Here is a 26708-nt window from a genome sequence, read left to right as displayed (position 1 = left end):
GAGGGGAAAGTTGAGAGGGAGGCCGTGCAAGGTTCAAGGCCCATCCCAGCAACAGTGAGGCGCAGGCAGCGGTCAGAAGCACACATGTGGCTGGGAGAGAAAGGCCTAGAGCAACCCGCCCCCATCCCAGGGAGAAGGGATGCTCCATGCAACTGCTGCATCTCGGGAATCAAGTCGGAAAAAAAAAAAATTCCAGAATAAGAAAAAACTAGGAGTTCCTGTCGTGGCTCAGCAGAAGTAAATCCAATTAGGAACATGAGGTTGTGGGTTGGATCCCTGGCCTCACTCAGTGGGGTAAGGATTCGGTGTTGCCGTGAGCTGTGGTGGAGGTTGCAGATGCAGCTTGGATCTGGCGTGTCTGTGGCTGTGGCGAAGGTTACCAGCTACAGCTCTGACTGGACCCCTACCTGGGCACCTCTGTATGCCACAGGTGTGGCCCTAAAAAAAAAAAAAAGAAGAAAAAGAAAAAACTAGACACTTGAAGCAGTCTATCTCAGCATTTTAACAATCCAAAGGTCAATAATCAGCTACTCTTTAATTACTATCACTAGAATATTACATATATTGACTGTACTACTGCACCATTAAAAACTATGATTATGAAAAAAAATTTTTAAAACTATGATTATGAAGACTAGACAGTAACATGGAAAGGTGTTTATCACAGAATGCAAAGTAATGACAAATATGTAAACAGAAAGTCATGTGGAAAAGGCTAGAACACTAGCAGTGATCCTACGAAAGAAGTCATTTTTTAAGTCTTTGTTTCAACTTTTATATTAATCTAGATATCACACACACATTTTTTAAACAATGTGTATAAGGATTATAATCACCTCCACCACAAAGAAGGCATCCCTCTATGACTTTTGTTTGCTTGGGTGGAGGGTTTTTTTTGCCTCCCTCCCCCCCCCCAACTTCAGCCACACCTGAGGCATACAGAAGTTCCTGGGCCAGGGATCAAATCCGAGCTGCAGCTGCAAACTATGCCATAACTGCAGAAATGCCAGATCCTTAACCCACTGCACCAGGCCAGGGACTTAGGCGATGCTGGATTATTAACCCACTGTGCCACAGCTGGAGCTCCCATTTAAGACACCCCCTTTTTGGTGGTTTTTTTTTTTTTTTTTTTTGCTTTTTAGGGCCATAGGTGTGGCACATGGAAGTTCCCAGGCTAGGGGTCGAATGTGAGCTACAGCTGCCAACCTCCACCACAGCAACACGGGATCTGAGCAGTGTCTGCTACCTCCACCACAGCTCACGGCATCGCCAGATCCTTAACCCACTGAGGGAGGCCAGGGATCGAACCCGCATCCTCAGGGATCCTAGTTGGCTTCGTTAACCGCTGAGCCATGAAGGGAACTCCCTCTAAGACCCTTTTTAACCTTTTCTTCTGTTCTAGTTTTTCTATAATGTAGATATATTTAACTTATTTTCAACATACGCTCATCTCCGGATCCAGGGGGAGCAGTGAGGGCAAATCACCGCATTGGGGCCACTCCACCTAGCCAAGACCCTCTCTCTCCTCCACCCCACAGCACACACAGGATCTAATGTTCACTGATTTGGAACCCAGAGTGCCATAGCTTCCAGGAGTCATTTACAGTGAGCAGTGAAAACTAATACTCCAAAGGATTATCCTAAGGTATCTTCTGACTCATCCAAAACGTTTTCATTGCATGCATATCAGTGTTTTTCTCTTGAACTATATTGCTCTAAAAATGAATGACCTACACCCCCCTCAAAGTTACTCAAAGCACAGTCTCCCACACTAGAGATGCTGAGTAAACACACTCTTGACACACCAAGCCCATTGAAGCCCAGCCTGCAGTTTGCCCAGTCACAGATCCTGCACCCCCACCCCAACTCCTGCCACGTGGGGGATGCTTCAGGAGCACGACAAACAAAACAAGGCTCAAAACACAGACATAGCCATGGCTTTGTTTGAAAATGTATACAGGAGTTCTGAACTTCTGTGAGGATGGAGCCCTGGCCTTGCTCTGGTGGGTTAGGGATCTGGTGTTGCCGCAGGCTGTGTGTAGGTTGCAGCGCGGATCCGAATTGCTATGAAGCAGGCCAGCAGCTGTTAACTCTGATTCGCACCGCACCCCACCCCGGCCGGCCCCCAGCTGGGAAACTTCCAAAAGCCAGATGCGGCCATGAAAAGAAAAAGGAAAGAAAAAGGAAAAGGAGAAATATATAGAGGGGGGGAAGGGGGAAAAAACCCTCAAAACGCCCACCGTTGTGCTGTGCTAGGGGTATGGGAGGTTTTTCTTTAAAGATATTTGATAACACTCTCCAATATGGTAATGAGAATTGTGAGATACAAAGTGAATGTACAAAAGAGATGCCCCAAATACGAGGCCCTGCTGGACAACGCAGGGCGGGGCGGCGCCAGGGGCTCGGTCACTCACCCGCATAGTAGGGCAGCCACTTGTACCGCCGCCCCTGGAACTCCTGGCCGTCGAACTCTGAGCACTGCTCCGCCCGGAAGTCTCGGGCGCCTTCCGGGCAGCTCTGCGGGGGCAGGAGGGGGCACGTGGATCCATCCCTGGGCTCCGGCCGCCCCGTTGGGCCCGGGGAGGCGGCGTCGGCCCCCAGGGATCCCGTGCGCCCCCTCCAGGGGCTTCGAGCTGCGGGGCCAAAGCTCTCGTTTCAGGTGGTGTGAGGAAGGGGCTTCCGGAGCAGCCCCAGCTGTGCATCAACAGGAGGGCGCCCCAGGGCCAGAAGGGCAGCCCAGTAGGATCCGGGAAGCTGTCCCCCACCCCGGGGACTTCACCTTACCTCAGTGCGGCAGGTGCGGTGGCTCCGCGTGGGGCCCACGCAGCCAGAGACCCCATCTCTCCTGCAGGGCGAGAGCACAGGGGAGACCTGACGCCCACGACCCAACACCCCCCTCCCCCACCCCGGGCTCTCCATCAGGTCCCTTAGCTTCCGTGGTGCGACCCGGTGGGCAAGGCTGGGCCAGAGAGTCGGTGAGGAGAAGAGGGGGTGTCCGCACACATAAACCGCCAGAGGTGGGTGTAATGAGCTCTCTTTGTACTTGGGAGAAACCAGACCCAGAAGTCTAACCTAGAGTCTGTCTGACCTGGGGCCACTCTGCCGCTTCAAGCAAATTCCCAAGGAAGATTTAACCTCTGCCCTTGGAGCTATGGTCAGATGTGGTAAATCCCCGCTAGGTAAGCTTATTCTGCCATTTAAGGAGTAAATGAGTACAGGGCACTCGGAATTCTATCTTCTCGCTCTTCCTCTTCACACAGTTTCCAGGAAGAGTGAGTTAAACCCACTGAGGGTCCTCACCCCTCCTTTGCTCCCTAGAATACCTCTCAGAGGGCGGGGCACACAGCAGGTGCTTAATAAGTCACTCAGAGTGAGAATCATCTATACAGAACAGAGGCTGACGGGAGAGAAACCGCACAGGTTAGGGTTGTTGAAAATTACTCATTTTAATTCAACGAGGATTCACTGCACCTGCCACACGCCCATCACGGCTTTAGGAGCTAGAGACATGGGGTGGGTGAGGCCAGCATGGCTCCAGCTCCCCTGAAACAGGGGGTTGTTGTAATCAGAATGTGAGTATTTGAAGTGACTTGGTTTCAAATACTCCACTGAGGAGTTCCCGTGGTGGCTCAGTGGTTAACGAATCCAACTAGGAACCATGAGGTTGCGGGTTCAATCCCTGGCCTCGCTCAGTGGGTTAAGGATCTGGCGTTGCCGTGAGCGTGGTGTAGGTCACAGATGCAGCTCGGATCCCCACTTGCTGTGGCTGTGGCCGGCAGCTGTAGCTCCGATTCGATCCCTAGCCTGGGACCCTCCACATGCCACGGGTGCGACTCTAGAAGGCAAAAAGACAAAAAAACAAATACTCCACTGATACTGCTCCCAGGAAAAATCTATTGCCTGGTAGGTTCTGCCTGTGTGGCCTGGCCCTGGCCCAGGATGCCTAGACCAGACCCGGCTGCTCCCTCATGCCTGCCCTCTTTTAACAGGCTGGCCCTGCAGAAATTGACAGAACATTGTAGATCAACTATAATAAAAAAATTTTTTAATAAAATATACTCTATTAAAAAAACAAAAAAATACCTGGCTTCCTACCTCTGGGAGTGGCAGGGGCGCTCCCGGAAGCTGATGCCCCCTCCACAGGTCCGGCTGCAGGGGCTCCAGTTACCCCAGGAGCCCCAGCTGTCGCTCTGCTGCTTCACCTTGGGAACCTGGAGGAGGAGACATCAGAAGTGGGAGTCAGCCCTCCAAACCCCACCTCAGCACTCAAGGGCTCCCCCAAGACCCTCTGCCTAAAAACACCCTCTCCCCTGCCAGGAGCCCGAGACTGTTCCTTGGTCCTTCAAGTCTCAAAACACCACCAGGCACCAGAACGTACTCAACTGTGGAATTAGCCAGCTTTCACCATAAGGAGCTGGGAGCCAGCCCGGCCCTCTCATCCGGCAGAGCTGCTGTCACCAGCAGCCCCAGCTATTTGCCAAGTGCAGTGGGGAAACCGCCAAGCTGGGGCGGAGGACCTCTCCCCTGACCATGACGTCCCCTGACTGCGCAGAGGCCGATTTGAGAACCAAGATGTCTGCAAACCCCTTAAATGGGAGCCCAGGGACCAGCGGAGAGCATCCTTCCAGGAGGGAGATGTAAGAGGGCAGGACGAACAGCGTGTTCTCAGGTAAATAGGGCTCCACCTGTGCTGGGAACATGGCCCACGAGCAGTACCATGTTTCTGTAGCACTAGCCTATTAAAATAAGAACTTAATCTAATTGTGGGTGGTGGGTGTTGTGTGTGGTTTCTTCCTGCCAATCTGTGGCAGAGACTCCCAGGAGGCCCCCAATATCCCTCCTCCTCCTCTCCCATTAAGAGAACCTTTGGCTCTTAGCTGGACATCTAGCTGCCCCTGCAAAAATTCACTTCTCGGATTCCCTACAGCTAACTATAGCTATATCACTAAATTCTTTTTTTGAATTGAATTGGAGCTGCAGCTGCTAGCCTACTGCACAGCCACAGTCGCAGCCACACCAGATCTGAGCCACATCTGTAACTTACACCACAGCTTGCAGCAACGCTGGATCCTTAACCCACTGAGCGAGGCCAGGGATTGAATCCATATCCTCACAGCCACTATGTCGGGTTCTTAGCCCACTGAGCCACAATGGAAACTCCTCTATCACTAAATTCTTGTCAGTGAGACATAAATAAGAGTGTCGGGCAGCAGCCTCCAGGACAGGTCAACCTCAAGATATTGCAGGTTTGGTTCCAGAACACCAGAATAAAGGAAATATTGTGATAAAGCAAGTCACTCGGATTTGGGAATTTCCTGGTGCCTATGAAAACTGTTGGCACTACACTGTAATCTCATGAGTGTGCAATAGCATTTGTCTTAAAGTATGTACCTTAATTAAAGAGCACTTTATTGCTAAAAATGCTCCCCATCAGCTGAACTGTCAGGAGGTTGTAATCTTTTTGCAATCTTTATAACATCAAAGATCACTGATCACCATAACAAATAATGAAAATCTGAGATATTGTGAGAATTACCAAAATGTGACATAGAGACATGAAGTGGGCAAATGCTGTTGGAAAAATAGCACCGATAGACTTGTTCAACACAGGGTTGCCACAAACCTTCGATCTGTAAAACATGTAATATCTGCAAAGCACAATAAAACAAGATGTGCCTGTATCTCCTTAAGAGATGGCTTGCATATGCATTTATCATTTTTCTTCCTGTTCTCCTTCCTGCTGGAAATCAAATGTGACGGCTAGAGTTGGAGCAACCTTCTAAACTATGAGGTAATTTGGGAATAGAAGCTTCAAACAATGAAGCAAAGAGAGAAGAATCTTGGAGCTTGGTGGACTTCATGAGACAAAACATCCCTGGATTTTTGATTCTGGGTGTTTATGTGAGCAAGAGATCAGGTCTTTCTTGCTGAAGAACTGTTATTTGGGACTCTGTAACAGGAAAATAATCCTAATGGATACAGTTTCCCACTAGAAAGATCTAACACCCTGCAGCTGGCATCAGAAGCCCACATGCTACACATATAGTCTCTCGTTTACTCATCAGAACAACCTGTCGGACCCCAGGGCATGGAAAAGAAAATTGGAGCTAAGAGAGGGAGCCACGTAGGAACAAGAGCGGGTTGGCTTCACTCCAGGCCTCTGCTCTTATACTAGGTAACCACCAACCTCACCTGGAGAACCAAAGGGGATGCTAGATGAGTCCTAAGGAGCTAGACAGGTGTTAGACCTGATTTCTTGCCAGGAGGCACAGAGTGGGCTGGAAATATGTCCTGTTTGCTGGAAGGGGACTTTATTTTAGGGCATTGCCATATGAGAATCTCTAGGGGAGAAAACACACTCCCATTTTCCAGAGAAGGAACTCAAGTCCTAACATGGAAAAGCAAACTCTTCCCCCCGTTGTGAGCCTCCAGCCACATCACACAATCTCAGGCGAGGACAGAGACTTGCGCAGGCGCAGATTACTCACAGCACGTGTCCAGCCCGCACCTGGTGCCAAACATCTAGCTATCCTTGTTTGGTTTTGGGTTTTGCTGTGCTTTTTAGGGTCACGCCTGCAGCATATGGAGGTTCCCAGGCTAGGGGTCGAATTGGAGCTGCAGCTGTCAGCCTACACCACAGCCACAGCAATGTGGGATCCTTAACCCACTCAGCAAGGCCACAGATCGAATCCCACATCCTCATGGGTCCTAGTTGGTTTCGTTACTGCTGAGCCACATCAGGAACTCCTAGTTATCCTTGTTTTACAGTAAAACCAGGACCCTGAATCAGAACAAATCATGCACATTTGCTTAACCACATACAAAACTAAGAAGGAAGGGCCAGACCAGACCAAAGGTTTGAGCTTTCACTCTTCAAATCATTTACCCTTCTGTTCTAACAGGGCCAAAAATTGCCAAGCTTCCAAAAGTCAGTGAACCAGAAAAGTGTTCTCTCGATGAAATTTAAACTGAAATTCACTTGGATCAGTTCCTATTTTAAAGGGGAAGATATTGAGCGGTAGCTGGGAGTGGAGGGTAACTTTCCAGGAAGGACCCACATCCACCCTACACAGACTTGTCACCACCCTGTAAGAATTCCTGAAGTAGCTCACAGGAGCTGCTGCTTTCTCATCTTGCCGGGCTCCATCTGGCTGCTAATTACCTCTGACCAAGGCCTGTTTGGATGTCAGTCTCCTAACAGCCTGAGCCTCCCCCATCCACCCTTCCCTGGGGCTGGGCTGGCCTTACTGGAATAGGCAAGGCAACAAGGGACACCTCTGCCACCCAGCCACCCCATGCCATCAGGATGGGGCAGGGGAGGACTCGCCTGAATACAGGACCCTCTGAGTACCAAGCCTTACAAACATCGCACTGGCCGCTGCGCCCAGCACCTGTGAGGCAGGCATCCTCGAGCCCAGCCCTGCCCTGTATTCTAGTCTTCCTGACAAAAGAAAGCAATTCACCTGGGAGCCGCACAGACACATCTTGTTTCTCTATAATTACCCAAGCCATGAGCTGTGTGGTGGTGTGAAGCCAGAATGAGCTGGTCCAGTCCACCCTCACCCTGGGCCTGTCCTTGCCTGCCTCCTCCCGCTCTCAGCACCTCACCTGGGGCAACTCAGGAGCCCCCTTTCCTGTTGCACCGTTCCCAGGGGATCACCTGCCCGATGGGTGTGAGGGTGGGAACAGAGGCAGAGGTGAGGAGACTGAAACCCCCCTCCTGAAACCTTCTCTGACCAGCCTGGGGTTGGGGGTGGCCAGGGGCAAGGTGGCAGGGCTGCATCTCGGCTTTATTACTCCTTAATTAGCTACTCATTCTGCTCAAGCACTTAGAATGATCCCTGTAAAACACAGGGATCTACTGGGGTTCCATCCCCCCTCCACAACTAGAACCAGCTCGAATCACAACCCTCCCCCAGACAGTGGAGGGGGTTTGAACAGTTCTCAGCCCTTCCCCACCCCTGCCCTGCACTGAGCTCAGAAGGGGGGGGGGGGCTACCCAGGTGTTTCTAAAAGAGAAAGCACCTAACGACCCCAGGTTGCACCTTGGCTACTTTGACTCACTTCACCTGCATGCAACCTGTGGGTGGGTGTTAGTACCCCCTAATTTAGAGGCATCTAAGTCCTGGTGATTTGCTTAGGGTCACACAGCTGTTAGAAAGTAGCTCTATAGGCTCTTGACACTGTCACCATGGCTCCTCCACCTGAGCTGTGACCTTCATGCAACCAAGAACTAGAAGGAAGCCAAGGACCACGGGGTGGCACAGGTGACCCCAGGGAGCCAACAAGAGGTGGAGTGGACATGAGGAAGGGGGCTCTAGCCCACTCTCTGCTCTGTGGCCAATAGTGGATTTGTGGGGCTTTGGAGCAGTGCCTGATGCCCACTGTCATGGTCTAGCCCTGCCTGCCCCTCTCAGCCCTGATTGGAGGAGCCCTTCTCATCTTCTCACATTTGCACAGAGCCAACATTTCCTCCCGCCCTCGCCCCCCACCACCAAGCAGCAAACAATTTGGGTCCTTTCTCAGGGGCCCTCCTGCCGATGACAGAGGGCTGGGCAGGGCTGTGGGTCTCCCCTGTCCCTTCCATCTGTCAACACCAGGAGAAGCTTAGCAGGAGCAGCCTCCAGGACCAAGCCCAGTTCTACATATGGCCCCCTCCCCAAAGGTGGGTCCTGCAATCTAGACGTTTCCCTGTACCTCCTCAGAACCCAAGTATGTTCTTTGGGGAGCCCCGTCCTTCAGGCCCCTGTTAATGAAACAGCTACCGTGATCACCAGTTGGCTCCCTCTGTCCAGTTGCTAAGTTTGCTCTCATGCGGTAGCCACTGACCACATATGGCTATTTAAATTTACATTAATTAAAATCATATAAAAAGATTCAGTTCAGGAGTTTCTGTCATGGCTCAGTGGTTGATGAGTCCCACTGGGAACCAGGAGGTTGCGGGTTCGATCCCTGGCCTCACTCAGTCAGTTGAGGATCTGGCGTTGCCGTGGGCTGTGGTGTGGGTTGCAGACACGGCTTGTATCCAGCGTTGCTGTGGCTCTGGCGTAGGCCGGTGACTGCACCTCTAGTTCGACCCCTAGCCTGGGAACCTCCATGTGCCGTGGGAGTGGCCCAAGAAATGGCAAAAAGACAAAAAAAAAGTTTCAGTTCTTCAGCTGCACTAGCCACATTTCATGTGCTCAGTAACCACATGAACTAAGTGAATATCTTTTTTTTTTTCTTGGCTGCTCCCTGGCCAAGGATGAAACTGTCACCACTTGGTTGCAGCAGCAACCCAAGTCCCTGCAGTGACAACGCCAGATCCTTAACCTGCTTCGCCATGAAGAGAACTCTGAGAGGCTCTCTTGTTGGACAGCACAGATACCCAATATTTCCATCATCCCAGAAGCTTCTAGTGGACATCCCTTCTCTAGATGCTAATCCCAAGGATGGTGGGGAATGGCTGGCACCCCAATCACCCCACCCAGGGGCAGCTGAGTTTGGTCTCAGGCAGGTGGCAGACAGCTGGTAGGGTGGGTCACCTAGGCCTGCACCTTGGCTGGTGCCAGCACTGACCCCCTCTTCCTTCCAGCCTGGTAGACCTTCCATAGTGACTGCACCTTCGGAAAGGGGAGTGCGCTGGGAAATGGCCCTTTCTGCAAACTGTGTCCCAAAGCCAGGTGTGCTCAAGGTCCCCCACCTCCCCTCTTTGAAGGAGCTCGGGACTGCCTCCTCCACCCCACCTACCGGCACCTTGGCCCCTCCTGGGGATGGCGCCACGGCCGGCGGCCCCAGCCCGCAGCGAAGCCCTCCCCTCACCCCCGCCTCCGCCACAGGGTCCGGTCGGGGTGGGGAGCAGGGTCGCACTCACCGAGGACCCAGGCGCCGGGGCCAGCAGCAGGGGCACGAGCAGCAGCAGCCGCCGCATCTCGAGCTGGCCTGCGGGAGAGGCCGGGTTTGGAGCGGGCGGGGACAGGGCGCCGCCCTACCCAGCCCACGCTCCCCGCCGCCTCCTGGGCCGGCGCGGCGGTGGCGGCCCGTCCCTCCCTCAGGTGACCCTCCGAGGGGTGAGAGGGAGCGCCGTGGGGCGCAGCCGAGGGGCCGTGCCGCTCACACAGTGAGGGAGGGAAGCCCGGTCTGCAACCCGCTTCTAAAAGTTCAAGAGTAACTTCTTGTAGGTTTCAGAGGGAGAAAAGAGAGCAATTAAAAATACTTCCTTGCTGAAAGTCCAGGCGTTCAGAATCAAAACAAGCAGTGTTTTAATTCAGCAAGAGATTTTTAAAAAATTTACACCGTTTGTTTAAAAACTCGTTAATAAAGATGTTTTAAAAGTGTCCCTCGGAGACTTAAAAACTCAACCACTTTTAAAATGTTGATTGTATCTTACTTTAAACCCAAGCGAGCATTTCTCTGCACTGGAGAAGCTCCGCAAGCGGGCTCCGTAAGCGGTTTATGTGTGCGCCGAGGGCGCGCATTGTTGTGTGTGAGTAGGCGGAGTGTGTGCATGTTGCAATGTAGTGTGTGTGAGTGTCTGTACTGAGTGCATGTGCATACAATGTGTGTGCGTGCAGTGTGTGCGGAGTTTCTGAGTTCAGTCTGGTGCGTGTGTACGTGTCACCGTGCTGGAGAATGACACACACAACGTGCCCCGTTCAGTACAAAACATTAAACAAGTACTGGCTCGTATGCTTAAGTTTTAAAATCTGTAATTCTACCAATGTTCTCTTTAATTTTTTTAAGCATAAAACGACTTCAGTTTACAAGAATAAAACAGCATATCTAAGCCAAGTTCAGCTAAATATAACCTGGCACATCTAACGATGCACATGCTCCGTTAATTTAGCAGCAACCGTGATTCACGTAATCATCATTTTCACTGCAAACCGGGGGTTCCCGGGGCTGGAGGGATGAGGGCCGTGGCGGTCCGCTTCCCGCTCGTACCGCCTCGGCCCAGCCTCTGCTCTGCGACCCCTCCTGTAAGAGCCGCTTGGAGGAGGGGAAGCCTCGGTATCTGAGAAGCCTCTTTCTAGGGCTCAAGACCAAGATGCTGCTTCTCTAAAACAGAGACTGCCTTCGGGGCGGGGATGAGCACAGCTTAGGGAGAGACAGCAGGAGGACAGCGAGTCTAGGGTCCCTGCGCGCCCTTCCGATCGATCCCCCAGCGGGGGATCGCGCCCAGTACAGTCCCTGAGGCGGAGAGGTGCGGCTTGCGAAGTGAGGAGCCGGGCAGACGGGGGGACTCGGGCCATCCAGGCCCACAGCCGCAGCAGCACCGTGGAGGGTGCGCGCTCTGTCCCCAGGTCCCCGCGTCGGAACGGGGTCCGACGGAGGGAAAGGCAGAGAAGGCGGAAAGGTTGGCGCGGACCGCCGGGACCCAGCCCATTCAGGCCTCGGCGTTTCCTTTGTACCCGCGCGCGAGGCCGAGCGGAGACCCGGCGCCGCGCTCACCTCGGCTGAGAGCCAGGGGAGGGGTCACCTCCCCCGCCCCAACTTCCTTAGACCCCGCTCTTCCCCGGAGCAGAGCCGGATGGGCAAATTCCTGCCGCAGCCCAGGGGTGGGCCGCCCCCCCCCCGACCCGTTCCGGTCCCTCCTACCTGTCTAGGGGAGCCGCGGTGTGGGCAGGGCCGCTCCGTCGGTGCCCGCCCCAGCCCAAGTCTGGGAGGTCCGCCCGGCTGCCCGGAACGCCTGCGGAGGTTGGACTTTTTCTCCCCACGGGGCTGGCTGGATTCCTCCCGCCCCATCTACCCCGATTCAGCCTGCTGACATCCATCCTCCGTGACCGCCAATGCCTTCATCCTTTGAGTCTAGCTTGCCCTTCACTTTGGGTGCTGGCATCTCCTCTGTACCCACGCCTTCTGGTTCTGTGCCATCCTTCCTCCACGACCACTTTAGGAACAACACACCCCAGTGTCCAGCCCTTGCTTTTCTTCTACGCCTGACTTCTATGCTTCAGCCACGACGGAGTGTTTTACACACACAATCTGCTGTTTCCCACCTACCAGCCACCCTTTCCCCCTGCTTAGAATGCGCTCTGGAAAACCCCTCTACTCCTACTCATCCCTCAATTCCTGCTGCCAAATGTCTTCTTTAGAAGCCTTCCCATCCCCACCCCAGGCAAAGTCGATGGCGCCCTGCTCACTCAGTCTCCGTCTCTGTCTGCTGTAGTTCAATGGCACATCGCACTCTGGGAATCTAAGTCCCCACTAACTTAGCTGGGAGGTCCCTGAGGGTAAAGCTTGCCTCCCTGTGGCCAGTGTCCAAAACACTAGTTAGGATCAAGGCAGGAACCCAATAAATGTGGTAACTTGCCCTTCCTAGTTGTCCTTTTTCTCAGCCAAGGTGGTCGTCTATCATCTGTTTTGGATCAGGAAATCACCTATACTCAGAAACATAGCAGGGACCCTTTGCTCGTGGGAGGTGGGGAGGTCCTAAGGTTGGTCCCTTTCCCTCATCCTCTTCTACCTTCAGGCCCTTTCCTAGCCCAGCCATTGGGCTTTTCTCCCCAGGCCTCCTTAGGGCAAAGATAAGTCACCAGTGGGGAGCTCACCCCCTCTTCAGACATCCAGCTCCTGCAACTCATCTCCCTGGGCTATCACTGATGCACAGACAAAATGCTTATTAAACCATAAACTTGGGAGTTCTCATGGTGGTTCAGCGGTAATGAACCCAACTAGTAGCCTTGTGGATGCAGTTTGATCCCTGGCCTTGCCCAGTGGGTTAAGGCTCCAGCATTGCCGTTGAGCTATGGTGTAGGTCACAGACACAGCTTGGATCTGGATCTGGCGATGCCGTGGCTGTGGCGTAGGCTGGCAGCTGTAGCTCCGATTCGACCCCTAGCCTGGGAACTTCCATATGCCACACATGCGGCCCTAAAAGTAAAAGGCAAAGAAAACGATAAGCTTGTTAAATCTGGCCCATTTCTTACCAATCAGCGGAGAGGAGATGCAGCAGCTGTGCAGCGGGGCCCCTGGGGATTTGTGTGAATTCTTAGGCAAAGATAAAGCTTGGCAGAGAAAAGGGAGCGGGATTACCAAAATCCTCTCTAGAAAAGGAAAATAGTTTCTTCCATTTAAAAAGCCCTACTCCCTGCCCCCCTCAGCCAGAAATTTTCTGAGCTTGGTCAAAGGTTCCCATGAAGTGGGAGGTGGCTGTTTCTCTGCTGCCAAAGGGGGTGGGCAGCTAAGGCGCTTTCCTGATTTGGTCCTGTTTTTCCTCTGTAATCCCTTCTTCTCAGACAACAAGGCTCAGGATTTCTTTTTTTTTTTTTTGCTTTTTAGGGCTGCACCCTAAAAACACCCTATGGAAGTTCCCAGGTTAGGGGCCACATCAGAGCTATAGCCGCCGGCCTACGCCACAGCCACAGAACGCAGCAATGTGGGATCGGTGCCACATCTGTGATCTACACCACAGCTCATGGTAATGCTGGATTCTATTTTTTTTTTTTTTTTTTTTTTTGCCTTTCCTAGGATCACTCCCCCGTCATATGGAGTTCCCAGGCTAGGAGTCTAATCAGAGCTGTAGCCGCCAGCCTACACCAGAGCCACAGCAACGCAGGATCCAAGCCGCGTCTGCAACCTACACCACAGCTCACGGCAATGCCGGATCCTTAACCCACTGAGTGAGGCCAGGGATCGAACCTGCAATCTCATAGTTCCTAGTTGGATTCGTTAACCACTGTGCCACAATGGGAACTCCTAATGCCGGATTCTTAATCCACCGAGTGAGGCCAGGGATCAAACCCACAACCTCATGGTTCCTAGTCGGATTCGTTTCCCCTGCACCACGACGGGAATTCGTGATTTCTTACTCCTCACCCCAGCTGCAGAGGAGACCCAAAGCCTGGGGAGGCAGGCAGAACCCGCGCACAGCGCATCCTTGGACCCACCTGCTGGGCTCTGGCTACGACAAGCACTTGCCTTTAAGCCTCACGTCCCACGGCCTCAGAGGGACATGGTGAGCACAGTGCCCAGTTCAGAAAAAAGTGGTGTGCATGAAAACATGGTGCTTTAGAAAGAGGATTCCAGGAAAAAGCGCACGGTAAGTTCTCTCTCCCACAGTAAGTTCCCCTTGCGCTCCCCTATGCCACTCACTGGTTGCGCCAGACTCCCTTCCACATGGGGTCAGGGCTGCCGGGGTGGCAGAAGGAGCACCGCCTTTAGAGGCAGACACTGGGTTGGGAACCTGCTCTGCCTCTCATTGTGTGTGAACTCAGGTCATGTCACCTCCTTAAGTCTCAGCTAGCTCACTTGAGCCTCACACAGGGTGGTGGGGTAGGGAAGTAACTGGCTTCTATAAAGCTGCTGCTAGGAGTTCTTGTTGTGGCTTAGCAGTAACAAACCTGACTAGTATCCATCAGGAAGCAGGTTCGATCCCTGGCCTCACTCAGTGGGTTAAGGATCTGCCTGAGCTGTGGTGTAGGTCGCAGACGTGGCTAAGATCTGGCGTTGCTGTGGCTCTGGTGTAGGCCGGCGGCTACAACTCCGATTGGACCCCTAGCCTGGGAACCTCCATATGCCGCAGGAGAGACCCAAGAAATGGCAAAAAGCAAAAAAAAAAAAAAAAAAAGAAAAAAAGAAAGAAAGAAAGAAGCAGCCAGATCTCTTTGTGAGGCTGGTTGGGATGGAGAGCTGGAGAGAAGAGGGAGAGGGCAAAACACTGAGCCTCAGTGCTCCCATGATGCACCTCCTCCAGGAAGCCTTCCCGGCTCCCACCTGTGCCCCACAGTGCAGGGTTCGCCCTAGCTCTTTGAACTACTGCAGTGATGCATTTGTCTCTCTCTCTCTCCAAGTGGTGAACGTTGCAAGAACAAGAGTGTGTGCTTTTCATCACTGTACCCTGTTCCAGAGGTCTGTGGTGGCCCTGAAGTTGCCCCTCAAAAGAATTGTGTGGGAAGCACGGTTGACTGACAGCCTCCAGCTGCCACACCTCAGCTCTACACCACATTCCAAAGGCTCTCCCTGCTCCTGCTCCCTCCGGTTTATCTGTGTCACATTTCCCCCAGTAGACCTCTTGTGCATCTAACCCGACGTGACACACAGGGTTCTTGGTTACAATCCACAGAAAAGGACATGACTAAGTTATTCAGAGGAAGGCCATCGGGAGCCCATGGAATGGACAGGAAGCCTGGAGAATCACACTGGAATCTCAGAAACAGTCAGAGGTCATGGCCCAGGAACAGAGCTGGTTAGGACATCCTTCTGGACACTGGACTACTGCCATCACCACCTGCAGGCAACACCGACCCATGTGACCCCTAGAAAAAGCCCCCAGCAGTCTCTGTAGACTCCAGCCCCAACAGGAGCATGCTGCACCCAAGAAACAAGACTGGGCAGCTTCCCCAGATGGGAAGTTCAGGCGCTGGGCTACCCCAGAAAACTCCCTGCAGCCCCAGCTCGCGCTGTCGACCTCGCGCTTAGAGGACACCTCTTCTCCCCTTCCTGTTCTTTGGGGGGCGGGGGGTGGCTTATTCATTTATTCATCCCTTGAACAGCTGAGTGCCTCCTCTGCCTGAGGCTGGGGAGAGTAAACACCCAGTGGTGGTCAACGTTTAACCACCAGCCTCTGGAGGAGAAAGAGCACTGCTTTGTAGCGTTGATCAGTGTCCATGGTGACACTACCCCAGGGCTGTTTTCAAGCTACGTCACTAGCCACAGAGGTACACAGCTCTCCCAAGCCGTGGGCTCCAACACGCAGATCGTCCTGCCCTTGGGGAGTTTCTCTTCTAGGAGGCACTGCATTCTACCCTTGGGTGTTCATTTAAGCAAATCTTACAGCCTGAATATTCAAACATTTCCACTCTAAAAGTCACAACCTATGCTACAGCCCACTAGGAATCCAGAAGGAAGAAAGAATACTTCACATGTAAGGATTTCTCCATTTCTCTCTCTACCTTTTCCCCACCTCCGAAACAGCCAGCCACTTCCCTTGATGTCGTCATTCTAGGTTGGGGGGAAGGAGCGTGTTCAAACACTGGGTGCCAGTCTGCCCTCAGCCCACCGATCCCCTTCCCTCCTTCTCGCTGTCTTGTCCAAGTCAGGCCCTCAAAGGCGACTGAGACGATGCTCAGCAGGGCAGACAAGAGGCTGTCACAGCACCCGGGCTTTGGTGGAGAGTTTTATCATCAGAGCTGGGACAGAAATAGGCTCCCTGACCCTTCCCACTGACACAAGGGACATCTAGAGACAAAGAACAGGGAGTTCCCTTTGTGGCTCAGCGGCTAATGAACCCGACTAGGATCCATGAGGATGAGGGTTCGATCCCTGGTCTCGATCAGTGGGTTAAGGATCCAGTGTTGCCGTGACCTATGGTATAGGTCACAGATGAGGCTTGGATCTGATGTTGCTGTGGCTGTGGCCAGCAGCGACAGCTCCAATTCGACCCCTAGCCTGGAAATCTCCATATGCCTCGAGAGTGGCCCTAAAAAGGAAAACAAAAAACAAAAAAACCCCGGACATACAGACATACAGCATGGATGAACCTTGGTAACAGTGGTAAGAGAAATAAACCAGACACGAAAAAGCAAATATATGATTCCGCTTATATAAGTTACCTAGAGCAGACAATTCATAGAGAAAGTAGAAGGGTGGTCACCAGAGGCTAGGGGCACGGGGGGTGGCAATGGGAAGTTAGTGTTTAACGGATATAGAGTTTCTGTTTTGCAAGAGTCTTGAATATTTTCTCTTAATAAACACTTTATTTGACTCACTTTAAAAAAAATAAAAATAAAAAAAGGTGTTCCCATTGTGGTTCAGTGGCTTAAGAATCTGACTAGTACCCATGAGGATACGGGTTTGATCCCTGGCTTCACTCAGTGGGTTAAAGGATCTGGTGTAGGTTGCTGATGCAGCTCAGATCCGGCATTGCTGTGGTTGTGGTGTAGGCTGGCAGCTGCAGCTCCAATTTGACCCTTTGCCCAGGAACTTACATACACTGCAGGTGCAGCCCTAAAAAAAAAAAAAAAAAAAAAAAAAAAAAAAAAAAAAAGAGTCCCAGAGATGGATGGTGGTGACAGTCACACAACATTGTGATTATTAAAATACTGAAAGGGATGGGGTAGGATAGTTACACAGGTAGTTGTAGGAGTCCCAGGAAAGGACCACAGATAGAGAGGACGCCTGAGGGAACTTTGGGAGATCACTGTAAGGTAAGAATTGCTCAAGAGGGCCGTCAGAACAGGGCAGGCCTGCTTGACGAGTGGAGGCCTGAGATAGGCCTCGGGTCATTGGGTGGGGGATGGGGCGAGGCCTGCATTCGCTTCAGACCTAGGACAGGAGTTTGAGGACCGCCCTTCGGCTGATTGGAATAAGCACCAGGACAGGCCTAGTTTGACCTAACAGGGTCAAATACTCTCTTATGGATACCGAGGAGGAGCTACTACCTGAAGAAAGAGGAAGAGGCAGTCTTTTCCCACCCCCACTCCCCTTGGATGAGAAAACTGAGACCCACCTAATCCCCGGGGCAGAGCTTCCTTGCCTGCCCCCTCGCATCTCTCACAAGTGCCCTATCTTAATAAATCTGTCTCTTGCCGATCACATTGTCTCTTGCTGAATTCCTCCTGTGCGGAGGTACAAAGAACCTGAACCTCAGTGAGGCCAGACACAGGGTGAGTGAAAAAATGTGGGTTCAAGCCCAGTCTGAGTTTTGGCTGGCTTCGAGTCCCAGGACATGGGTTCAAGTCCCAATCTGAGTTTAGGCTGGATTCAATTCCCAATCTGGGTTCTGGCTAAGTTCAAGTCATTAGCTGCAGTCAGTTTCAGAACTGTATATTTAAAAATGATGGAGGAGTTTCTGCCACGGCACAATGGGATCAGCAGCATCTCTGCAGCACTAGGACACAGGTTCAAAACCTGGCCCAGTACGGTGCTTTAAAGGATCTGGGGTTGCCAAAGCTGCGGCATAGGTCTCAACTGTGGCTCAGATCTGGTCCCTGGCCCGTGAACACCGTATGCTGCGAGTGGCCAAAAAAGAAAAGGAAATGGTTACGATGGTCAAGTTTATGTCGTGTGTATTTTACCAGAATAAAATAACAAAGTGCACCATGAAATAAATTAAAACTTTTCTTGGAGATCCCGTTGTGTCTCAGTGATTGGCGAACCCGACTAGCACCCATGAGGACCAGGTTCGGTCCCTAGCCTCGCTCAGTGGGCTAAGGATCCAGCATTGCTGTGAGCTGTGATGTAGGTCACAGACGATGCTCGGATCTGGAGTTGCTGTGGCTGTGGTATAAGCCGGCAGCTGCAGCTCTGATTCGAACCCTAGCCTGGGAACCTCCATATGCCGCAGGTGCGGCCCTAAAAGACAAAAAGACCAAAAAAAAAAAAAAAAAACCTTCTAAAACTCCAGAGATATCTCTGCCTGTGGCTGCCACTCTGGGCTGTGCCCTAGACCCTCAGGGTCTCTCATGCTCCTCTGTTGCTTGAGCAGCTTTAGAAACCAGAGAACACTTGAGAAATCAGAGGTGCAGAGAAGTGTTCCGACTCACCCTGCCCATCCTGGACATAAGCACAGGCTCTGGCCTCAGACCTGTGGGGGCTGGGGCAGCCGCTGTCACTTTCTTGCTATGTGGGTGGTCAGGACTTCTGATAGGGATGAGTAGGATAGTTACACAGGCAGCTGTAGGAGTCCCAGTAGGGACCAAAGATAGAGAGGGAAGCCTGGGGCACTTTGGAAGACCACTGTCCGTTAATAATAGCTCAAGGACGCCTTCAGAACATTCATGAACCGAAGCAGGCTTACCTATGAAGCCATACATAAAAGCGCAAGACATGCCTCAAGTCATTAAGTGAAAGACAAAATGAGCCCTGTATGCAAGCTCAGCAAGGTAAGATCCTTAGGGCCAAGGACAGGAATTTAAGGGAAAGATGACCTTCCAAAGTAGGAGACGCCCCTTATACGGAAACCTGAGATGATTCAATATATTTTGGCACATGTTAGCACCTTTCAACTGCTTTCAATAAGCACCAGGCCAGCCCTAGTATGACTTCATGCTCTTACCTTGAGCCTCAGTAAGTCCAGACACCAGATGTGTATTCTAATTTAAAAAATCCTGGGAGTTCCTGTTGTGGCTCAGTGGTTAACGAATTTGACTAGGAACCATGAGGTTGCAGGTTCGATCCCTTGCGTTGCCGTGAGCTGTGGTGTAGGTCACAGACTCGGCTCGGATCCCACGTTGCTGTGGCTCTGGCGTAGGCCAGTGGCTACAGCTCCAATTCGACCCCTAGTCTGGGAACCTCCATATGCCGTGGGAGCGGCCCTAGAAATGGCAAAAAGACCAAATAAATACATAAAAATAAAATAAAAACTCCTGGGTTCATGCCCCAATCTGGGTTTAAGCTGGGTTCGAGTCAGAGGTGTTTCGGTTTTACTTCCGTTTTCTCACCTGTAAAGTGAGGACAGCCCTCCTTACAGGTGGGGTGAGGATGACCTAAGACAAGGCTGTGATGCGCTCAGTATAGGGGGTCTGGGCAGGTTAACAGCAAATGCTCGATGGATGGTGGTTTTATGGGGCACGTGTGTGCCTCTGCAGCTTTCCTTGGTTAAAGCAGGGCCAAGTGCAAGTATTAAGAATCGCATGACCTTGCTTTCCTCCTGCATTCAACACGGGGGCATTGACCACACAGACCCAGCACAAACCCATACATTTCTCAAGATGTCACACACAGGCCCTGGGGGGTGGAATCCTGTTTGGATTCCTGACCACCTATTTATAAACACTGGGTCTCTTTAGCACATAAGGCCAGTTAACCCCGGGGCTCCACAATCTCCAGCACAGCTTTGTAAACAAGGGTAGCGCTGGTTGATATTTGTTCTAACTTAAATCAAGTTCCCACACATGTGCCCTGTTTATATCATCCTGCATGGAAATCCCCCCCTGCGGACCCCTAATCCACTCATCCCTTCATTTATTCACCGAACATTTAGTCAGCAATTCCCAGGAGCCCTGGGATGGGTGGGTGAATGCAGCACCCAGCTCGTGCCTAACACCCTCACCTGGGAAGCACAGCTCTGCCGTCTGGGTGAAGGGGCCCACATCGATCTGGCTCAGAGGCATCAGGGTGAAGGGGACAGTATCCTCTGCCAGCTTCCCTGTCCAGAAATCCAGTCTCAGACGACGGCTGTTTTGCTGAGAATAACAAAGGAGTGTGTCGGGCAGGGTGGGGGAGCCACAGGAACATCAAACCTCAGGGAAATGGAGGGAAGCGGGTCCTCGGCCCCTACAGCCAGAGACAGGATCATGAGGGGCCTACCTTGTGATAAACTGGCTGGGGGTGGGGCTGAGGCGGGGTGAGCCAGGGAGGGGCTGCGGGCAAACAGCTGGGTTGGATGAGTTCCTGGTGGGGGGTGCGGCCAGGCTTGTCTCCAGCCCTAGGGGCCAGGGTTGGGCCCTGCCAAGAGGCTGGAGCACTGCCTGGAAGACGGGCAGAGCCTTCCAAGCACCCAGGGGCCAATAGGGAGGGAGCCCTGGGTGGCTGCTGGCCACTCCATGGCAGCCCAGCCTGGCAGAGTGGCTCCCAGGTGGCCTCCAAGTGGGACGGGGCCTCTCTGGGTCAGATCACCTGCCTCCCCTCACAAAAATGTTCACTGGTGCATCTGACTTAAACAGAAATCAATTTATGCAGCAATTAGCAAATGCTTGGAGTGCCTTGGTGAATCATTTTCTTGACGACAGAAGTTGCACAATCACTGGTAACAAATCCATGACTTCATTATTTACTTATTTAAATCATGAATTCATCCATTGCACAAGTGAAGAAAGGGGGACTTCTAATCCGTGTTGGTTAGAAAGAGTTCCCCAAAAGATGCTCTGCCACATGTGGACGGAGACGGGGAGGAGACCCGGGTCCCTGTCACTCCTGAGGATGGGCTGCTCTAGGTCATCCCACGGGCCCTGCTGACAAAAGGGTGCCCTGGCTTAGAGGGCAGGATCCTGTATCACCAGAAAGTCCAATGGGCGATGCCACCCATAGCACTTTAACCCCCAGGCAGGCTGGCTGCACCTTGAGCTTCCCCCAGAGGATGATGGTGATGCAGGCGCCTCATACCCCTAAGAGAAAAGTTATATTCCTTATGCTTCTTTTTGAAATGAATACTTTGAAATCGAACAGCTTAGAGTCCTTCCTTGTCCTTCTCCCTGACTTAGTTACACCGGAAACACAATCACCTGTAAACTAAAGATTAGGCGCCCTGAGCATAATTGCCTTTGGGTTAAAGATTATTAGCACATGATGTTTTTCAGGAACTCCCCTAGCTTGTTGTAATTAATCTCTGATCAATACGCCCCTTTTTTTTTTTTTTTTTTTTTTTTTTTGCCTTTTTCTTGAGCCGCTCCCGTGGCATATGGAGGTTCCCAGGCTAGGGGTCTAATCAGAGCCATAGCCACCGGCCTACACCAGAGCCACAACAACGCGGGATCTGAGCCACGTCTGCGAACTACACCGCAGCTCACGGCAACACCGGATCCTCGACTCATTGAGCAAGGCCAGGGATCGAGCCCGCAACCTCATGATTCCTAGTCAGATTTGTTAACCACTGCGCCACGATGGAAACTCTCAATATGCCCTTTTTGCAAGTACTGTTATTCTAGGCAATAACCCAGAAGGCCACCATCATGATCAGGCCAAGATCACCTGACTCCAGCTTTGATGACTAAGGTTCCCCCAAAGAGGAGTTCCCGTCGTGGCTCAGAGGTTAATGAATCCGACTAGGAACCATGAGGTTGCGGGCTCGATCCCTGGCCTTGCCCCTGGGTTAAGGATCCAGTGTTGCCGTGAGCTATGGCACAGGTCACAGATGAGGCTTGGATCCTGAGTTGCTGTGGCTGTGGTGTAAGCCGGTGGCTATAGCTCTGATTAGACCCCTAGCCTGGGAACCTCCATATGCTGCAGGAGCGGCCCTAGAAAAGGCAGGGAAAAAAAAAAAAAAGGAATTCCCCCAAAGGAAAAAATGCATGTTTCCCAATCACGATTCCTATCTGAAAACCTGTTTTTCTCCTTTTTACTATAAAACTCCTTGCAATTCTTTCCAAGTGGCGGGGGGAGGGGGGGCACAGTCTTTAAGGCATTAGCCTGCTGTGACCCTCCTTTGCCTGGTAAAGCAATAAAGCTATTTTTTGTCTCCTTTACCTAAAACTCTGTCTCTGTGTTTTATTCGGCACTGGCAGACAGAGGCCGAATTCCGGCAACAATGGCCTTTAACAAACGGCCTTGGAGAGTTCCTGGCATGGGTCAGTGGAAACAAATCTGACTAGTATCCATGAGGACGTAGGTTCAATCCCTAGCCTTGTTCAGTGGGTTAAGGATCCGGTGTTGCCGTGAGCTGTGCTCTAGGTTACAGACTGATCAGATCCTGCGTTGCTGTGGCTGTGGTGTAGGCCAGCAGCTACAGTTCTGAATCAACCCTGAGCCTGGGAACCTCCATATGCCACAGGTGTGGCCCTAAAAACAAAACAAAAACAAACAAATGAAAAGGAGTTCCCGTCGTGGCACAGGGGAAATGAATCTGACTAGAACCATGAGATTGCGGGTTCGATCCCTGGCCTTGCTCAGTGGGTTAACGATCCGGCGTTACCGTGAGCTATGGTGTAGGTTGCAGACGTGGCTCGGATCTGGCATTGCTGTGGCTCTGGTGAAGGCCAGCAGCTGTAGCTCTGATTCGACGCCTAGCCTGGGAACCTCCATATGTCGCAGGTGCGGCCCTAAAAAAAAAAGACAAAAGACCAAAAAAGAGAAAAAGACAACAAACAGCCTTGGAATCCACTTCCCAGCACCCAGTGAAGTAACCCGAGGCAGAGCAGCCACATTAACAAAAGTAGAGTCTAGCTTCTTTCTCCCAGCCCTGCCCTAAAACGAGCAAGACAGGGAGTGAAAGCAGACCCCCCTCCTGGTGTCCTCAGGTCACCCAGACAAGCCCTTTTCCTCCCAATGGGACATCACAGTACTCAAGCCTGACGATGTTTCCAAACTGGAGGAGTTTCTGGCTGGGTTATTCCAGAGAGGACCCTCGAATGGAGAGGGAAAGGGGGCAGAGGACGCTGGGTTAGGAGTCTCAGAAACGAGACTTCCCAAGGAGATTTCAGGGCACAGAGGTCATTTTCAACATCTCAGAAAATCTGAAGCAATCACGCATTCACATCTGTCTGGTTCGAGCAAGTTAAAACTCAGTCACCTCACTAAACATTTATACTACCTTATGGCAGATGTAGGCAAATCTGATTAATAATCAAAACCAAATTATTTCCTGATGTTATATATTTCTTGGTGGATAAAAATCTCTGAAAATCTAAGTGCAGGATAAAGTTCTAAAGAAAATCTTTCCTGTTTCCTTGGCAGGTATTTGAGAGACCATAGGTCTGTTGACTAAAAAAACACACAACCTGAAAGTTAAGTTTTATTTGGGGTGAAATTAGGAGATTCAACAATTGGGCCCATAAAGTCTTCTCCTAACAATATCTAGCTATCTGAAGATAGCTCTTTCAGTTTTCCCAGAGCACAGACAATTCTGGTCTGTACCCTGAGCTCCACTCTGGGGCTACTGTGAGTCGGCAGCTGCAGTGGCTCATGTTTTACTCCACGGAGAGGCTGACGGCAGGTGCCAAACTTCAGGTCACATGTTCATCGCTATAATAACCATATCCAGAGAGGTTGCACCAGCATTTAAAAAACTCACTTAAAATTCAGGTAATTAGGGGAGTTCCCGTCGTGGCTCAGTGGCTAACGAATCCGATTAGGAACCACGAGGTTGCAGTTCGATCCCTGGCCTTGCTCAGTGGGTTAAGAATCCAGTGTTGCCATGAGCTGTGGTGTAGGTCACAGACGCGGCTCAGATCCCTCATTGCTGTGGCTGTTGTGTAGGCCAGTGGCTACAGCTCCAATTCGACCCCTAGCCTGGGAACCTCCATATGCCACGGGAGCAACCCAAGAGATGGCAAAAAGACAAAAAAAAAAAAAAAAAAAAAATTTCAGGTAATTAGGGTAGTATGTTTATCTCCTCCCAATGTCTTCCACTTTTTTATTTTTTTTTTTTTTGCTTTTTAGGGCCGCACTCGCGGCATATGGAAGTTAGGGCTAGGGGTTGAATCGTAACTACAGCTGCCAGCCTACACCACAGCCACAGCAACACGGGATATGAGCTGCGTCTGCGACCTACACCACAGCTCACAGCAATGCCTGAGTGAGGCCAGGAATGGAACCTGCATCCTCATGGATACTAGTCAGATTTTGTAACCGCTGAGCCACGATGGGAACTTTTTTTTTTTTTTTTTGTCTTTTTGCCATCTCTTGGGCCACTCCCATGGCATATGGAGGTTCCCAGGCTACAGGTCCAACTGGAGCTATAGCTACCAGCCTACGCCAGAGCCACAGCAAGGCAGGATCCGAGCCTCATCTGCAACCTACACCGCAGCTCACAGCAACGCTGGATCCTTAACCCACTGAGCAAGGCCAGGGATCGAACCCGAAACCTCATGGTTCCTAGTCAGATTCGTTAACCACTGCGCCACGACGGGAACTCCCTGGTCTTCCACTTTTAAATCATCCTCGTGTGCATATCTTTGACTTTAGTGGTTCTTGACTAGCTCTGCTACCACAGAAAAAAATGAATTGTATCAAAATTTTACCCGCAGTCCACCTCCAGGTGTTCTGTGTGTTAAAGGGTAGCAAAATCTCTTCCTCTTTTGCAGGAGGATTTGACCTGCATTCCTACATAATTAAAAGTTTTAGGGGGAAAAAAAAAGACAAGCAGAGGCAGCAAGAGTATGTCACCCTTTCTCCCAAGAACTGAGACGCCCACACACCTGGTTTCTGAGGCTCTTCTTTTTTGTCAATAAGAGGCCCTGCGTTGAAAGGCCTCTGTGGTAGGTCAGGTCATCATCCTCCATGGTTTCCACAAGTCATTTAATGAAGGAGGAACAGTCTAAGGAAATATGGAAACAGGTTTAGTTAGCAAAGCAGATTTCCCTCTGGGTAAATCATCACCTTAATTCAAAAGCCGACCAACCCTGGGGTCTCCCATAAACTTCCTCCTTCCTGATTTTGTTTTTAGTGTGTATTCTTTGTCTTCTTGCCACTTCAGATTCTTCCCTTTTCCCCACACTTGGTTCAAGCTTGGAAGAAAACTCTGCTCTTAAAGCCTGTCTTAGAAGGAAATAATGCCATGCGCAGTAACGTGGATGCAACTAGAGATTATCATCCTAAGTGAAGTCAGAAAGAGGACAATTACCACGCCACGTCACTTATATGTGGAACCTAAGATGGTGCAAAGGCACCTATCTACAGAACAGACTCACGGGCAGGGAGAATAGGCTTGTGGTTGCCAAGGAGGAGGGGAAGGGAGTGGGATGGAGTAGGTGTTTGGGGTTAACAGATGCAGACTCTTACATTTAGAATGGATAGACAATGAGGTCCAGTAGAACCTTAGTTCTAAATGTAATAGCACAGGGAACTAGATCCAATCTTCTGGGATAGACCAAGATGGAAAAGAATATATATAAAAAAAGGGGAGTTCCCGTTGTGGCTCAGCAGAAACAAATTTGACTAGTATCCATGAGGATGCAAGCTCAATCCCTGGCCTTGCTCAGTGGGTTAAGGATCCGGCTTTGCTGTGAGCTGTGGCGCAGATCACAGACACAGCTCGGATCTGGTGTTGCTGTGGCTGTGGCGTAGGCCAGTGGCTGCAGCTCTGATTCAACCCCTAGCCTGGGAACCTCTATATGTCTTGGGCATGGCCATAAAAAGCATTAAAAAAAAAAGTGTGCGTGTATATATACACACACATACACATGTGTGACTAAGTCACTTTGCTGTGCAACAGAATTGGCACAACATTGAACATCAATTACACTTGATTTAAAAGAATTTTTTTTAATGTTTGTTAAATCTATTTATTTTGTCTTTTTCATTCTGCACCCGTGGCATATGGAGGTTCCCAGGCTAGGCGTCGAATTGGAGCTGTAGCTGCCGGCCTATGCCACAGCCATGGCAACACTGGATCCTCAACCCACTGAGCGAGGCCAGGGATCGAACCCAAGTCCTCATGGATGCTAGCCAGATCTGTTTCCCTGAGCCACGACGGGAACTCCAAGTAATTTTTTTTAAAGCCTGTCTTTTTTGACCCCCTCCTTTACTCTGCATCCCCATCGTGCAATGAGTCAACATTGCCCTTGGTTGTACTCGGCCATGCTGCCATTTCACTTTAATCAAATCCTAAGGTATCCGTGGGCAAGGCGTCCCCCAACTTTGGCATATAGAAGAATCTCCAGAAGAGTGAGGCTACACAAAGCTGTGGTACTTACCTAGTGATGCAGGAAATCCAACCTCATTTCTTATCAATCAGCTCAAGGACATTTTTCATCTCATCAAGAGCACCATGGCCAGGGCCCCTAATAATCAGATACCTCTCCCAGCTGATGAGGACAAATCATGATGCTTCTCTGTCAGACTCTAGTGACACTGCCTACAAGATTCATAAAAGAAAATGATGCTTCTGATTTCCAAAGGAGGGAAAGAACACTTTTGCTTCTTTTTTTTGTCTTTTTGCCTTTTCTACAGCTGCTCCCACAGCACATGGAGGTACCCAGGCTAGGGGTCTAATCGGAGCTATAGCCACCGGCCTACACCACAGCCACAGCAACTCTGGATCCGAGCCGCGTCTGCAACCTACACACAACTCATGGCAACGCCAGATCCTCAACCCACTGAGCAAGGCCAGGAATCGAACCTGCAACCTCGTG

The 26708-nt window shown here is 51.2% G+C and overlaps 1 protein-coding gene across 1 annotated transcript in view; it reads right to left on the bottom strand.

The window, feature by feature from the left end:
- Positions 1–11965, bottom strand: part of PAPLN (papilin, proteoglycan like sulfated glycoprotein) — a 37594-nt gene extending 25629 nt beyond the window's left edge. Inside the window, exons 1-5 of the mRNA XM_021099491.1 lie at positions 11578–11965; positions 9854–9921; positions 4096–4211; positions 2785–2845; positions 2415–2517 (exon numbers count right to left, since the gene is read on the bottom strand). Coding sequence (XP_020955150.1) covers positions 2415–2517; positions 2785–2845; positions 4096–4211; positions 9854–9910 — 337 coding nt within the window. The 5' untranslated portion in view covers positions 9911–9921; positions 11578–11965. The remainder of the gene's footprint in view (positions 1–2414; positions 2518–2784; positions 2846–4095; positions 4212–9853; positions 9922–11577) is intronic.

The sequence above is a fragment of the Sus scrofa genome, chromosome 7, assembly GCF_000003025.6.
Source record: "Sus scrofa isolate TJ Tabasco breed Duroc chromosome 7, Sscrofa11.1, whole genome shotgun sequence".
In the NCBI taxonomy this organism is placed as follows: Eukaryota; Metazoa; Chordata; class Mammalia; order Artiodactyla; family Suidae; genus Sus; species Sus scrofa.
This window is presented reverse-complemented; position numbering and strand designations above follow the sequence as displayed.